The 14,772-nt window shown below is 34.3% G+C and overlaps 1 protein-coding gene across 1 annotated transcript; it reads left to right on the top strand.

Annotated features, from left to right (window-relative positions):
• Positions 1-263: 263 nt before the first annotated feature.
• On the top strand, positions 264-3,719 carry LOC101256957 (WD40 repeat-containing protein HOS15-like). The gene is made up of 13 exons (XM_004252776.5): positions 264-382; positions 810-955; positions 1,047-1,274; positions 1,359-1,405; positions 1,542-1,680; positions 1,758-1,821; positions 1,918-2,076; positions 2,182-2,303; positions 2,396-2,470; positions 2,631-2,684; positions 2,772-2,845; positions 2,988-3,062; positions 3,266-3,719. Exons 1-13 carry the CDS (start codon positions 322-324, stop codon positions 3,483-3,485), a joined length of 1,464 nt encoding a protein of 487 aa, XP_004252824.2. The 5' UTR covers positions 264-321; the 3' UTR covers positions 3,486-3,719.
• The last annotated feature ends 11,053 nt before the right edge of the window (positions 3,720-14,772 follow it).

Below are 14,772 nucleotides of genomic sequence, written 5' to 3'. Positions count from 1 at the left end.
GAATACTAGATGAATAATACTTTAAAAGTGAACTGAATTGATCGATACACAACCCTTGGGAGATCTAGTATGTAGCTTAGGTAAAAATGCATCCCCCCTTGATTCAGGGTGTTATTGTTTTAAAAAGGAAATATACTTATTGGACCCTGAAGGGTAGTTTAGTCATTCAACAATTCATTCGAAACGCCTTTTTTGGAACCAACATAACTTTCACACATCCCAAAATTCACACTTACCATATGTTTGCCTCTATATACATGAGAGGATGTAATAGTAATCCATTTGTCTGTTTTGAGTTTAAGCGGCTAACAATTCACAACAATGGCCTCTTTAACCTCTGAGTTCCTCAATTTCATTGTTTTCCGCTACCTCAGTGAATCAGGTAATTTAATTCTCATCTCTAGAACTTGTTATATCTATTCAAATTTAATTGATGTTGTGTGTCTATTTTGAAATCCCCATGAATCCGAGTTTAATTATCTTGATATGCTTTACTTAATTTGAGAGGATCCGAGTTTGAAAACCGAATCCCTCTATCTGCACAAGGTAGGGGTTAACGATTGCGTACACAAACCTTCCCAAACACCCCTAGATATATTGTTGTTAGATGATTGTTTTTTTTAAAAATTTATACACCGTTTCGAGCATGCTTTTATTAATAATATAATTTTAAAAACTCAACACAGACAAGTACAAACAAAGGGGGCTAGATGATGTAAAATTCTGCAAATAAACATTTTTATGTTCTTATGAGCCAAGGATCTATCAAAAACAGTCTCTCAACCTCAAAGTTTGATATATTTTTTCAGGATTCACACATGCAGCATTTACTTTTGGATACGAGGCAGGGATCAATAGGAGCGCGATCGATGGACATCTAGTTCCTCCTGGTGCTCTTGTTCAATTTGTTCAAAAGGGTATTCAGTATCTTGAACTGGAATCTAATTTGGGCAATGTAAGATGAACATTTTGATATTCTGATTTTCCTATATGAAGTTTAGTTCTTTTTACCACTCTGTACTAACCAATATAATTACGGAATGCAGGATGATACCGATATGAATGAAGACTTCAAGCTTTTAGAGCCTTTGGATCTCATTACAAAGGATGTGGATGAGCTGCGGAAAATAATAAAAGAGAAAAAGGAGAAGGTTCAGAAAGGTAAAGTGAATGCTGACCACAAACGAGAACCTACAAGAAATAGTGAGATGGAGAAACAACAAAAGGACAGAGAAAGGAGTGATGTTATGGTTTTGGAAGGGCATACATCTGAGGTTCGCCATGATTTCTCAATAGGTGATCTGATATATATCTTCAGTTTTCATTACAATTCTCTTTTGTTTCTATACTCGTGCTAGGTTTTTGCCTGTGCTTGGAGTCCAGAAGGGTCACTACTTGCATCGGGGTAAGCATTAGTACCATTTCTTTCTTTTTTGCTCTCGTATATGAATCAACTGACGTTCATATTCATACTGCTGTTTTTTTAGACTCGTTGAACGAATCATGTTTATAATAGCTAACCTTGTGTAATAACACGTTAGGTCCGGAGACGCGACTGCTAGAATTTGGACTATCGGAGATGGTCCATGTAATTCTACTATCCCAAATGTTTTGGTTTTGAACCATTTGGAAAGTCAAGCAACTGAGGAAAACAAGGATGTTACATCACTTGACTGGAATGTTAGTTTTCTACTGCTTGTTCTGGGCTGACATTCGTTGATGTACTTTTCTGAAATTAGATTGCATTGTTTGTACAGAGAGAGGGTACCCTGCTTGCAACAGGTTCTTACGATGGCCAAGCCAGAATCTGGAAACGATCTGGTAAGGGGCATGGAGGAAAAACTTGTTCTGAAGATTGAATGTATAAATTATCAGTGCTTTTTGTGTCTTGTTTTCTCTTACTGACTTTTCATACAGGGGAACTGGTTAGTACTCTTGACAAACATAAAGGGCCAATCATATCTTTGAAGTGGAACGAGAAAGGTGATTATCTCCTTAGCGGTAGTATTGATACAACTGCCGTTGTTTGGAATGTGAAGTCTGGAGAATCAAAGCAGCAATTTGATTTTCATTCAGGTGTTCTGTCTCAATTATTCTTTATATTGTACCTCATATCTAAGCAAGGACAGATTTTGTTTTGTTTTGCTTATGTTCTCATTGTTGTTAAACAACCCCATGTAGGTCCATTGCTTGATGTTTCTTGGCGAAACAATGATTCTTTCGCGACCAGCTCCGCTGATAACATGATATATGTTTGTAAAGTTGGAGAGAACAAACCAGTCAAAAAGTTCTCAGGACATCAGGTGACGACTGAAGCTTAGCATGTTATGCTTCATTCATACATTGATGTATCCGTTGTGAATAGTCTTAAGGGTTGTTTACTTTGCCATTGCAGGATGAAATCAATGCTATCAAGTGGGACCCCTCAGGTTCTTTGCTGGCTTCATGCTCTGATGATACCACAGTTAAGGTAATTCCTATCTTGTCCTTCTAAAGGTTAGACGCATGTACGTTTCAGACCATGCAGCAGACATAAGCTTGGTGTTTTTAAAATGGGATAAGATAGAGAGGCGGTGCAGTGTGCCACTGGCGCTCGAGGATTTTGTCAATAATGTATTGTTTTTATGCAGTTATGGAGCATGAAACAGAATGTCTGCTTGCATGATTTCAGAGAACATAGCAAAGTAACTATATCTGTTCTGTCTTTTTCTTTGCTGATTCATTTAATCAAATCAGAGATCAGCTGCTGACTAATGTTTTTTTTTTGTTAGGAGGTACATACCGTCAAATGGAGTCCTGCTGGCGCTGGTACAAGCGATCGAAATCAACAGTTGTTGCTGGCAAGGTATTCTATCTATTGCTATAGTCATGTTTACAGTATTCTTTCACAAGTGGTGGTAGCACAAGGTTCTCAATTATATATTACATTCCCCTACTTTTTTACTTCTTTGAGCTTATTGGTTTTGATTTATTGTCTGTCTGTGTAGTGCATCATTTGACTGTACGGTGAAGCTATGGGATGTTGAACTAGGACGTCTTCTTCAAAGCTTGAGCGGTCACAGGTAATTGATGTGAACTCATTATGTCTACTCGGAACGGACAGAGGAGATAATAAGGCACTCTTAATAAAATTTTGTTTAGTGTTTACTGGTACTCAATTTAACTATCAATATGTGTGTATCTTTCTTTTAGTTCATCAAATCTTTTTATCGTTCTTAATGTTTTTGGTTTTTAATAAGTAGGTTTTGTTCCATTTTGAATCCAGGGAATCTGTCTATTCTATTGCATTTAGTCCGAACGGTGAATACATGGCAAGTGGATCATTGGACAAATGCATGAATATATGGTCAATTAAGGAGGCCAAGATTGTAAGAACTTACAATGGCGATGGCGCCATTTTTGAAGTTTGCTGGAACAAGCAAGGCAGCAAGGTTGCAGCTTGTTTCGCAAACAAGAAGGTCTGCGTCTTTGACATGCGATTGTAGATCAGGTTGAGGAACCGATGTGAAGCTCTGCCTATCAGAAACGCTGAATAATTGAGGCTCAAACTAAAGTCACATCGTAGATAACCTTTCTGTTGGTTACATCTAGTGTCTGGTTACCCAGATTGGGACCCGACTAAATCATTATCGCATTGATCTGAACTTTAAGGGATTGTTTGGTCTGCAAACATATTATGTTGGATTATAATATATACTATCTAGCTTTAGTTTCATGCATGTTCGTATCTTCTATATCTTACATGAATAATATTAAAGAGAACTTCTCTACTCATTTTTAAGCCTAAGAGAACATGTAAATGAACTTCTTTTGAAGAGTACAAAGCTGATATTCTGACTAATGTTTCTCTTAAATTAACAATACCACATTCAACTCTTAATATGGTATTTCAATTACATACGTCCGATTCTTGGAAATGTTTTACGTATGTTCTCATTCATCTATTAGGTAGTTAAGTTAACTATATAAAATATATTATTTGATTTAATTATACACATTTGCTTCAATAAGTTGTAAAGCCATACACATTTTATACTTAAGGTTGATGCATATAATTAAAAGAGATTGACATCTGTTGTTGTGTGATCAACTTAACGCTCTAGACTATAATAGACAACTGAAAACACACGCAAAAGCTTTTTTTTTTAAAAAAAAATTGAATCGAAAGTATATAATTGAAATACTTTATAGGAGTTGAGATGACCAATTAAAACAAAAGTTAGTTCGAGTGTCTTCTTTTTCCTACCCAACAAAATGAACATTCTAAAGAGAAAAAGTTCTGTCATAGTACAATGCACATAGTCATCTTGTCGTAGGTATCCAATCCTTGTTGCTTGTAGAAAATGGAAGACTTCTCGTGAAATTAGTCAAGATGCGTGCAAGCTAACCTAACACCACAATCATCCAAAAATACAAAATTAAAATAAATTCCATATTTCTCCCTCCATTCACTTTTACTTATCAAAATTTGACTTGACATGGGCAAGGAAAATACTAAAGTACCCTTCCAAAATCCGGATTGGACTTTCGTTAATCAAACAACCCAACTTCCAAAAGGCGTATCTTACTCATACGAACTCGGAATCCCGCAAACTTGGTGGCTTGAAAAGATCATTCCAACAGATTTCCTAACATATCTGGAAGTACACCTAACTCATCTTTAGCTAGGAGTTATGGCCGTTTGAAGTTGACCTAAACTCAACTTATTCTAACTTAACAAATTTTTTCCAGATTTTTAATTCTTTCCAATAATGGCTATTTCAAATTCTTATTTTCTTCCAAGTTAATTTAATTTGTGAGATGTCACATAAAATATTGATTAATCAAACTTCAACCCTTTATATCAATCACTAAAATAATGTTACCAATACGCCATTTAAAAATTAATAGTCTGAATAATCAGAGTCGAACTCAAAAATTTAATTTTATGAATTTTGATACTCCTTTTGTCCAACAATAGTTGTCCACTATTGACTTGACACACCCTTTAAGAAACAATAAATAATAGAGATAATATTACTATATTATCCTTTTGAATTTATTAAATTTATACTTGAGAAATGTGTTGGAAGATAAATAGTATTTAATAGTAAGGTAATATAGACACAAAATATAAATTATCTCGTGATCTTTTAAATTGGGCAAGTATTGTTAGACAACTATTTTTAGTATAGTGGACAACTATTATTGGACGGAGATGTAGTTGGTTCATATGCCGATACTTGTTTCATTTAAACTACTTGCTCGATTCGTCTCACCCTATCTGAATTCTTGTTAAATCTGAGTTCGAGTAAAGAGAGACTCAAAGATGTAGATGGATCCAGCAATAATGGTGAAACTATTGAAAGAGGGTAAATCCCCCCTAATAGGGTAATGGGCGGATAAAGACACAACTGAGGAAATCTAGAAAAATTCAAATTATATTCAAATGGTCTCCAAGATGTCGATGGATTGGACATTACTAGTGAAACTTCTAAAAGAGGCAAAATTCCACCTGTTAGGGCAGTGTGAGGATAAAGACGCAACTGAGGGAACTTAGAAAAACCCAAATTGCTTAAGTCAAATCCATATGGACTACTTACATTTGTACCTTCCCTGATATTGAATTATCTCTTCAATAATGTTTGAGGATTTTTGAATGTCAAATCTTCCGACATGGAAAAGTGCTACCTTTTAAGGGTGAAATTTCAATGATATTTTATCGCGTTATTGGTTCGATCTGATAACAGACGGGCTATCAGGTTCCATTGATTATCAAATTTGGCATTAGTATTGATAACAGTATCATCTTCTTCAGGAGTAAAAGGTTGATAATCCATTTGGAAGAAAGTTGATCACACCACCGAAGCCTACATGATTTTCCAGATCGATCTGGAATTAATTGACCGATAACAAACCAGTTCTTTGTTCCATGTTGCTTTACTAGCTTTTGCAGTAGTTCGTCCTCTTCGGGATTCCAATATAAACACTTCTTCTGGCACTTTTTGTTCATTGTTTCCACTGAATAAAATCAGTCGAGTATATGAGATTGAAAGAAGGAAGGTTACTGGCGATAAAACGTACAAATTATATATGTACAGTGGGGTAGTAGGGGGAGGTACGGCCTAGGATTAACACTACATCAACAATGAGTTTTAGCGGCAATTAATTAACAATTGCCACTAAATATGTATTTTTAGCGACAATTAACACTCATGTATATGTCCCTAAAGACTTTAGCGACATTGGATTAACTAATGTCGGTAAAGGCTTTAGCACTCTTTATTAATGTATCGTTTTATTGTCGCTAAAAGTTATTTTTGTTGTAGTGCATATATAGTGGGGCGGGGTAGAGGGGATAGGGATGATCAGATTATTAGGTAGTTATTAGTTATACAAATGAAGTATATCCCATTGCTAAAATATCATAAATTAATGGGATAATACTCAATTACCCCCTAGCCTATACCCAAAATTCCTGAGACACACCTTATCTTTGATGAGGTCCTTTACCCCCTCCAACTTTTTTTTTAAGTAATCAATTACCACTTTCGTACCTACGTGGCAATATACGTGAATTCACCCGTGTAGGGCGCGTGAGTGAAGATTTTGGCTAACAATGACCAATAAAAGTTAGCCACGTGTCAAAGTAATTTGAAAAAAATTCAAAAATAAATATTAATGTTTCTCTCTAAAGCAATTGTCTTCCTCTTTGAAAAAAAACCCCCATTTTCATGGTTCTTTATTTTTAAAGAAACTCCATCCATTATCATTCAAGTTAAATAGCTCCTTGATTTGAAAAGGTAAAGTAAAATTTAAAAATCCTTTGGATGAAGGTGAAAGTCTTCGAAATCGTTATGAAAATCTGAACATCAATTCAAAGGAGAAGGTTGAGAACGTAAAAGAAATGGGTGAATTGAAAGACAAGAAGAAGATGAAAGGGATGAAAATGAAGAAAACAAATAAACTTTCCCTCTTTCTTTCCTTGTTCCTTTATCTACTTTTTGATAAAGTAATTTTGAAAACATAAATGGCTAGCTTTTTTGAATTTGGGAAGTGTAAAAGTAGCTGATAGTCACTTTTAAGAAAGCTGCAAAAATGGGGCCCGACGCGTGTTGAACAAACACATCAACCTTTCTGATTATTATTGTCACGTAGGTACGAAAGTGGTAATTAATTACTTAAAAAAAAAGTTGGAGGGGGTAATAGGATCTCATCAAAGATAAGGTGTGTCTTAGAGATTTTGGGTATAGGCTAGGGGTGTAATTGAGTATTATCCCTAAATTAATTAGTTTTTTTCTTGGGAAAGTGCACAAGTACCCCCCCCCCTCCAAAAAAAAACCTATGCCTGAAATATCTCACACGTCGCCCGTCCATGGAGGAATTATGGTACATGACCTTATCTTGTGAGCCCAGCGCGTGTTGACATTTTTAACAAGCTAGTGTCACGTCGGTCGAAAAGGGGTAGAAAATTATTTATAAGATAAGTTTGGGGATGTCATAGGACCTTAGTATAGTATAAGTGTGTCTCTGAATTTCGGGCATAAGTTGGGGGTACTTATGCATTTTTCCTTTTTTCTTTAAATAGTGTTGGGTGGACTAAATTAGAAGGAATAAGATCGAAGTAATATTGAAGTTTGACCAGCTATTATTTTAGGAAAAGGCAATATAACATTCAAACTAACCATTTTTATTTAAACCAGGGTGTTATTGTTTTAAAAAGTAAATATATTTATTGGAGCCTGAAAGGTAGTTTAGTCATTCAACAATTAATTGAAAATGCTTTTTTTGTACATATTGATCCCTCAACTCCCTACGAAGGGTTCCATAAAGATTTCGCAAAGAAACCGTCTGTAAGTTATATCACCAATATATTTATGGGCTAACACATACGAAAAATTGAGAGAATCGCCTAATTCCTGTAAATTGACCCCTAAATATCCAAAATGGACTCTAATAATTGTGATATTGTATAGATTTTTCCATCAACTCCGCATGGAGGTTTCTGTAAATATTTTGCAAAGAAATCATCCAGAAGACAAATCACCAAAAAATTCTTGGGCTAACGCACACACAATAAAAAAAAAGGGAAAACGCACAAGTACCTTCTCAATCTATGCCGAAATCCCAGAGACACACTTATACTATACTAAGGTTCTATTACCCCTGAACTTATTTTATAAGTAATTTTCTACCCCTTTTCGGCCTACGTGGCACTAGCTTGAAAAAAAATCAACCAACGTTGGGCCCACAAGATAGTGTCACGTAGGCCGAAAAGGGTAGAAAATTTCATATTAATAGGACCTTCATATAGTATAAGTGTATCTCTGGGATTTCTATCATATTTTTCGCCTCTATATATATGAGAGGATGTAGTAGTAATCCATTTCTATTTAATTTTGATCCTCCAACAATTTACAACAAAGGCCTCTTTAACCTCTGAGCTTCTCGATTACATTGTTTTCCACTATTTCAGTGAATCAGGTAATTTAATTCTCATCTTCAGAACCTGTTATATCTATCCAATTTTAATTGATGTTGTGTTTCTATTTTGAATCCGAGTTTGAAAACTGGATCCTTTCTCTCTCTCTATATATATGCACAAGGTAGGGATTAAAGTTCGCGTACACAACAACCTCCCCACACACCCTTGGGTATGTTGTTGATGTTAAATTTTGCAAAGTGAACATTTTTTTCTCTATCCGAAACATGTTGTTTTTGTTTACTAGGTTTAATTCATTCAATATCTACTAGAGTAATAAATTTTGAATTCAGTAAATTGAATATGTTGTTATTACTATATTTAAACATCTCATTTGAATTTTGTATTTGTCGCTCCATTTATAGATAGGATTAAATATATATTTAACTTTCAACTCTTGCCCATGAGAAAGTAAAGTTGATCATGATGGACTAGTACCAATGCAGGATTCACATTCAACATTTCCTTTTGGGTAGTATATATCAAATCGGTCTACTGGTTTTGTTGATATATTTGTTCAGGATTCACATATTCAGCATTTACTTTTGGATACGAGCCAGGGATCAATAGGAGCACAATGGATGGACTTCTAGTTCCTCTTGGTGCTCTTATTCAATTTGTGCAAAAGGGTATTCACAATCTTGAACTGGAAACTAATTTGAGCAATGTAACCCACACGTTGCTCAAATTTGTTTCCAGTTCAAGATATTGAATACCCTTTTGCACAAGTTCAACAAGAGCATCAAAAGGAACCAGATTTTTATCCATTGTGCTCTTTTTGATCCTAGCCTCGTGTCCAAAAGTAAAGGTTGAATGTGCGAATCCTGAAAAAATATATCAGCAAACCAATGGACTGATTAGAGGCCAAGATTGAAAAAACTTATAACGGCGACAAAGGAATTTTTGAAGTGTGTTGGAACAAGGAAGGCTGCAAGGTTTCAGCTTATTTCGCAAACAAGAAGGTTTATGTGTTTGATGTGCCATTATAGACGTTGAAGAGTACTTCTAAAGGACTTGGGAACTGAAATTTTTTCATTTTAGTTGATTTATGCGCTTATTTGGACATATGGTGTAAGACTTTGTTTGGTATCATGCTTTATTTCATTGCTTTATCAATCATATATAGGCTCTTTTCAGCTTAATACATAATTAACTTGTCAAAATATTCCATTTAACCTTCGATCTAAATCATGCTTCAATTGACCATGCCTAATTTGAATATCTAAATATAATATTTTCACTTGCTTATAAAGTTGGTATCAAGCTTGTTTTTTATGACAAAATATTTATAGGCCAGCAACCACGAAAAACTAAAAAAAATCGTCTAATTACTGTAAATTTGCACCAAAAAGGACTCTAAATTTTTTTGATATTATACGTATTGCTCCCACAACTTCCTACGAAGGATTTCGTAAAGGTTTCGCAAAGAAATAGTTCGAAAATCATATCACCAAAATATTCATGGGTGTTAACAAACGAAAAGCTGAAAAGATCACCTAATTTCTATAAATTAACCTCTAAATTTCCAAAATGGATTCTAAGAAAAATGTGAGATTATATCTATTGTTCCCCAACTCCTTGTGGAGGGTACTGTAAAGATTTTACAAAGAAATTTTCTGAAAGACACACGAAAAATTATTTTTTATTCAAATAGTGTCAAATTCCAAAATAAAAGGAAAGAGATGCTTGTATGCACATTAGATTCGCTAACTCAATTGTTAAAATCGCTTAATTCCTATACATTGGCCTCTATTTGAGTAAAATAGACTCTAAAAATTATGAGATTGTACATATTGATCCCTCAAATCCCTACGAAGGGTTACATAAATATTTCGTAAAGAAACCGTCTGTAAGTTATATCACCAACATATTTAGGGGCTAACACATAAAAAAAATTGAGAGAATCGCCTAATTCCTGTAAATTGGCCCCTTAATATCCAAAATAGACTCTAATAATTGTGATATTGTACATATTGTTCCATCAACTCCCCATGGAGGTTTCTATAAATATTTTGCAAAGAAATCATCCAGAAGACAAATCAACAAAAAATTATTGGGCTAACGCACACAATAAAAAAGGGCTAACGCACAAGTACCCTCTCAATCTATGCCGAAATCGCAGAGAGACACTTATACTATACTAAGGTTCTATTACCCCCCTGAACTTATTTTATTAGTAATTTTCTACCCCTTTTCGGCCTACATGGCCCTAGCTTGAAAAAAAAAGTCAACCAGTATTGGGCCCAAAAGATAATGTCACGTAGGCCGAAAAGGGTAGAAAATTAATTATAAAATAAGTTCAAGGGGGTAATAGGACCTTCGTATAGAATAAGTCTGTCTCTGAGATTTCGGGCATAGGTCAAGAGGTACTTGTGCATTATCCCTAAAAAAACCTATGGAAATCGCTTAATTCTTGTAAATTGCCCCCTAATTGCGCAAAATGGACTCTAAATATTATGAGATTGTATGTACTGCTCCCTAAATCCCCACAGAAGGTTCTATAAAAAAAGTCATCTGGAAGCCATATCACCAAAATATTTTTGGGCTAATACACATGAAAAATTGAGATAATCGCCCAATTCTTGTAAATTGCCCCCCTAAAAGCCTAAAATAAACTCTAAAAATTGTGAGACTATATGTTGTCCTCCCAGAACTCCCTACGAAGGGTTCTTTAAAGGTTTCACAAAGAAAATCATTCGGAAGTCATATTACCCAAATATTCTTGGCCTAACAAATACAAAAAATTAAAAAAAAATCACTTAATCCCTGTAAATTGGCTCTTGAATGCCCAAAATGGACTCTAAAAATTGTGAGAATGCAGGTATTGCTCCTCAACTCCCTACATAGGGTTTCATAATGGTTTCCAAAGAAATCGCCCGGAAGCTATATCACTAAAATATTCATGGGTTTATAAACACTAAAAATTGAGAAAATTGACTAAATCCTATTAATTGGCCCCTAAATGTCTAAAATGGATTCTAATAATTGTGAGACTATACAGATTGCTCTTCCAATTACCTACAGATTGTACATTAAAGGTTTTCATATATGCATTATATGTAGTATATTTATTGATAAATTAAACTTCAAATGTGAATCGAACTGACCGATACGAAACCTTAGGCGAATGTAGCATACAGCTTAGGTAAAAATTCATCTGCACTTGTTTTTCATTGATAGGTTTTAATAAGTTCTATCTTGGATCAAAGGAAAGAACAATCATAATCAGACTCTCCCAAAGAATATGAATAAATAAATTTAACAATTCAAGTCTTGGCAACATAATTTTTATTTAAAAGGGTGTTATTGTTTTAAAAAGGAAATCTATTTATTGGAGCCTGAAGGGTAGTTTAGTCATTCAATAATTCATTAAAAATGCCTTTTTTGGAACTAACATAAGGTTTTCATACATCCCAAAAAATTCACTTACCCTAATTTTTTCCTCTGTATATATGAGAGGATGGCCACTTTCATTTTAAGCCGCCAACAATTCACAACAATGGCCTCTTTAACCTCTGAGTTCCTCAATTTCATTGTTTTCCGCTATATCTTTGAATCAGGTAATTTAATTCTCATCTTCAGAACTTGTTATATCTATCAAATTTTAATTGATGTTGTGTTTCTATTATGAAATTCCCATGAATCCGAGTTTGAAAACTGGATCCTCTATCTGCACAAGGTAGGGATTTAGTGTTGCGTACACACCAACCCCTTGATATGTTGTTGTTGTTAGATGATGTTAAATTCTGCAAAGTAAACATTTTTTCTCTATCTAAACATGTTGTTGTTGTTAGATGATGTTAAATTCTGTAAAGTAAACATTTTTTCTGTATCGAAAACATGTTGTTAGATGATGTTAAATTCTGCAAAGTAGACATTTTTTCTGTATCAAAAATATGTTGTTGTTGTTAGAAATGTTAAAATTCTGCAAAGTAAACATTTTTTCTGTATCAAAAATATATTGTTGTTGTTTGCTAGGTTTTATCCACTAGAATAATAAATTTTTGAATTCAGTAAATTGAATGTGTTGTTATTACCAAATTTAAACATCTCATTTAATTTTATATATGTATCTCCATTTTTAGATAGGATTAAATAAATTTAACTTTCAACTCTTGCCCATGAGGAAGTAAATTTGATCGTGATGGACTAGTACGGATTCAGGATTCACACATTTAGCTTTTGCTTTTGGATAGTATATATCTAATCGGTCTACTGGTTTTGGTGATATATTTTTTCAGGATTCAAACATCCATTATTTACTTTTGGATACGAGGCTAGGATCAATAGGAGCACTACGGATGGACATCTAGTTCCTATTAATGCGCTTATTAACATTGTGCAAAAGGTTATTCAGTACCTTGAGCTGGAAACTAATTTGAGCAATGTAAGGCATACATTGCTCAAGTTGGTTTCCAACTCAAGATATTGAAGACCCTTTTGCACAAGTTTAATCAGCGCATTGATGGGAACCAGATGACCATCTATTGTGCTCCTATTGAGCCCTGCCTCGTTTCCAAAAGTAAATGTTGAATGAGTGAATCCTGAAAAAATATATCAGCAAACCAGTAGACTGATTAGAAGCCAAGATTGTAAAAACTTATAACGGCGATGGAGGCATTTTTGAAGTGTGTTGGAACATAGAAGGCTGCAAGGTTAAAGCTTGTTTCGCAAACAAGGTCTGTGTGTTTGATATGCTATTGTAGACGTTGAGGAGTACTTCAAAAGAACTTGGGAACTGAATTTTTTTCATTTTAGTTAATTTATGCGCTTATTTGGACATATGGTTGGTATCATACTTTCTTTCATTGCTTTATCAATCCTATAGAGGTTTTTTGGCTTAATACATAATTAACTTGTCAAATTATTCCATTTAGACCTTCGATCTACGTCATGCTTCAATGGAACATGCCTAATTTAAATATCTAAATAGAATAATCTGATTTGGTTATTAAGTTGGTATTAAGCTTTTTTTTATGACAGAATATTTATGGGCTAGCAACTAAGAAAAACTAAAAAATTTGTCTAATTTTTGTAAATTTGCCACAAAATGGACTCTAAAAATTGCGACACTATGTGCATTGCTCCTAAAACTTCCTAAGGAGGATTTCGTAAAGGTTTCACAAAGAAATAGTTTGAAAGTCATATCACTAAAGTATTCATGGATGTTACACACGAAAAACTGAAAAAATAACCTAATTTCTATAAATTGACCCCTAAATTTCAAAAATGGATTCTAAGAAAACTGTGAGATTTTACCTATTATTCCCCAACTCCTTCCGGAGTGTACTGTGAAGATTCTACAAAGAAATTTAGTGGAAGACATATCTCCAAAAAATTCTTGGGCATACACAAGAAATTAAGAAAATCGCTTAATTCTTGTAAATTGGTTCCTATATGAGTAAAATAGACTCTAAAATTTGTGCGTCCCCAACTCCCTATGAAGGGTTCCATAAGGATTTCGCAAAGAAATCGTCTGTAAGTCATATCGCAAAAATATTTATGGACTAATTGAGATAATCACCTATTCTTGTAATTTTGCCCCTTAATGTCCAAAATGGACTCTAATAATTGTAATATTGTGCATATTGTTCCCTTGACTCCTAATGAAGGGTTCTGTAAATATTTCGTGAAGAAATCATCCGGAAGACATATCACCAAATATTCATGAGCTAATACACAAAAACTATGGAAATCGCTTAATTCCTGCAAATTACCCCTCTAAATATGCAAAATGGACTCCACAAATTATGAGATTGTACGTACTTCTCCCTAAATCTTTACTGAGGGTTCTATAAAGATTTCACAAAGAAGTCATCTGGAAGACATATCACCAAAATATTTATGGGCTAATACACATGAAAAATTTAGATAATCACCCAATTCTTGTAAATTGACCCCCGAAAAGCCCAAAATAAACTCTAAAAATTGTGAGATTGTATGTTGTCCTCTCCAAACTTCCTATGAAGGATCCTTGTCTCTCTTCTTTAGCTAATGATGAAGCAAATCCCTAAAGTCAAAGTAGTCCATGAAAGCATCTATTTTTTCCGTTCAAGAAATAGCTTATGTAAAGATGGGGTGAGTCCCTTATAAGATCTTCCTTTCTTCTCTTTTCTTCTATTAGTTAGCTTGGATTGAGAGAAAGCTCCGCCCAATAGCGCTTAGCCACCCATGTGTGTGTAGACCGAAATGGTCTCGCGAAGCCGGTCAACGGTAGCCTACCTGGTTTCACAAAAAAATCTTTTGAAAGTCATATCACCCTAATATTCTTGGCCTAACACACACGAAAAACTAAAAAAAAATCTCTGAAT

Source organism: Solanum lycopersicum, chromosome 12 (assembly GCF_036512215.1).
Source record: "Solanum lycopersicum chromosome 12, SLM_r2.1".
Taxonomy (NCBI): Eukaryota; Viridiplantae; Streptophyta; class Magnoliopsida; order Solanales; family Solanaceae; genus Solanum; species Solanum lycopersicum.
Note: the sequence above shows the minus strand (reverse complement) of the source record. Positions and strands in the feature narration are given on the sequence as shown.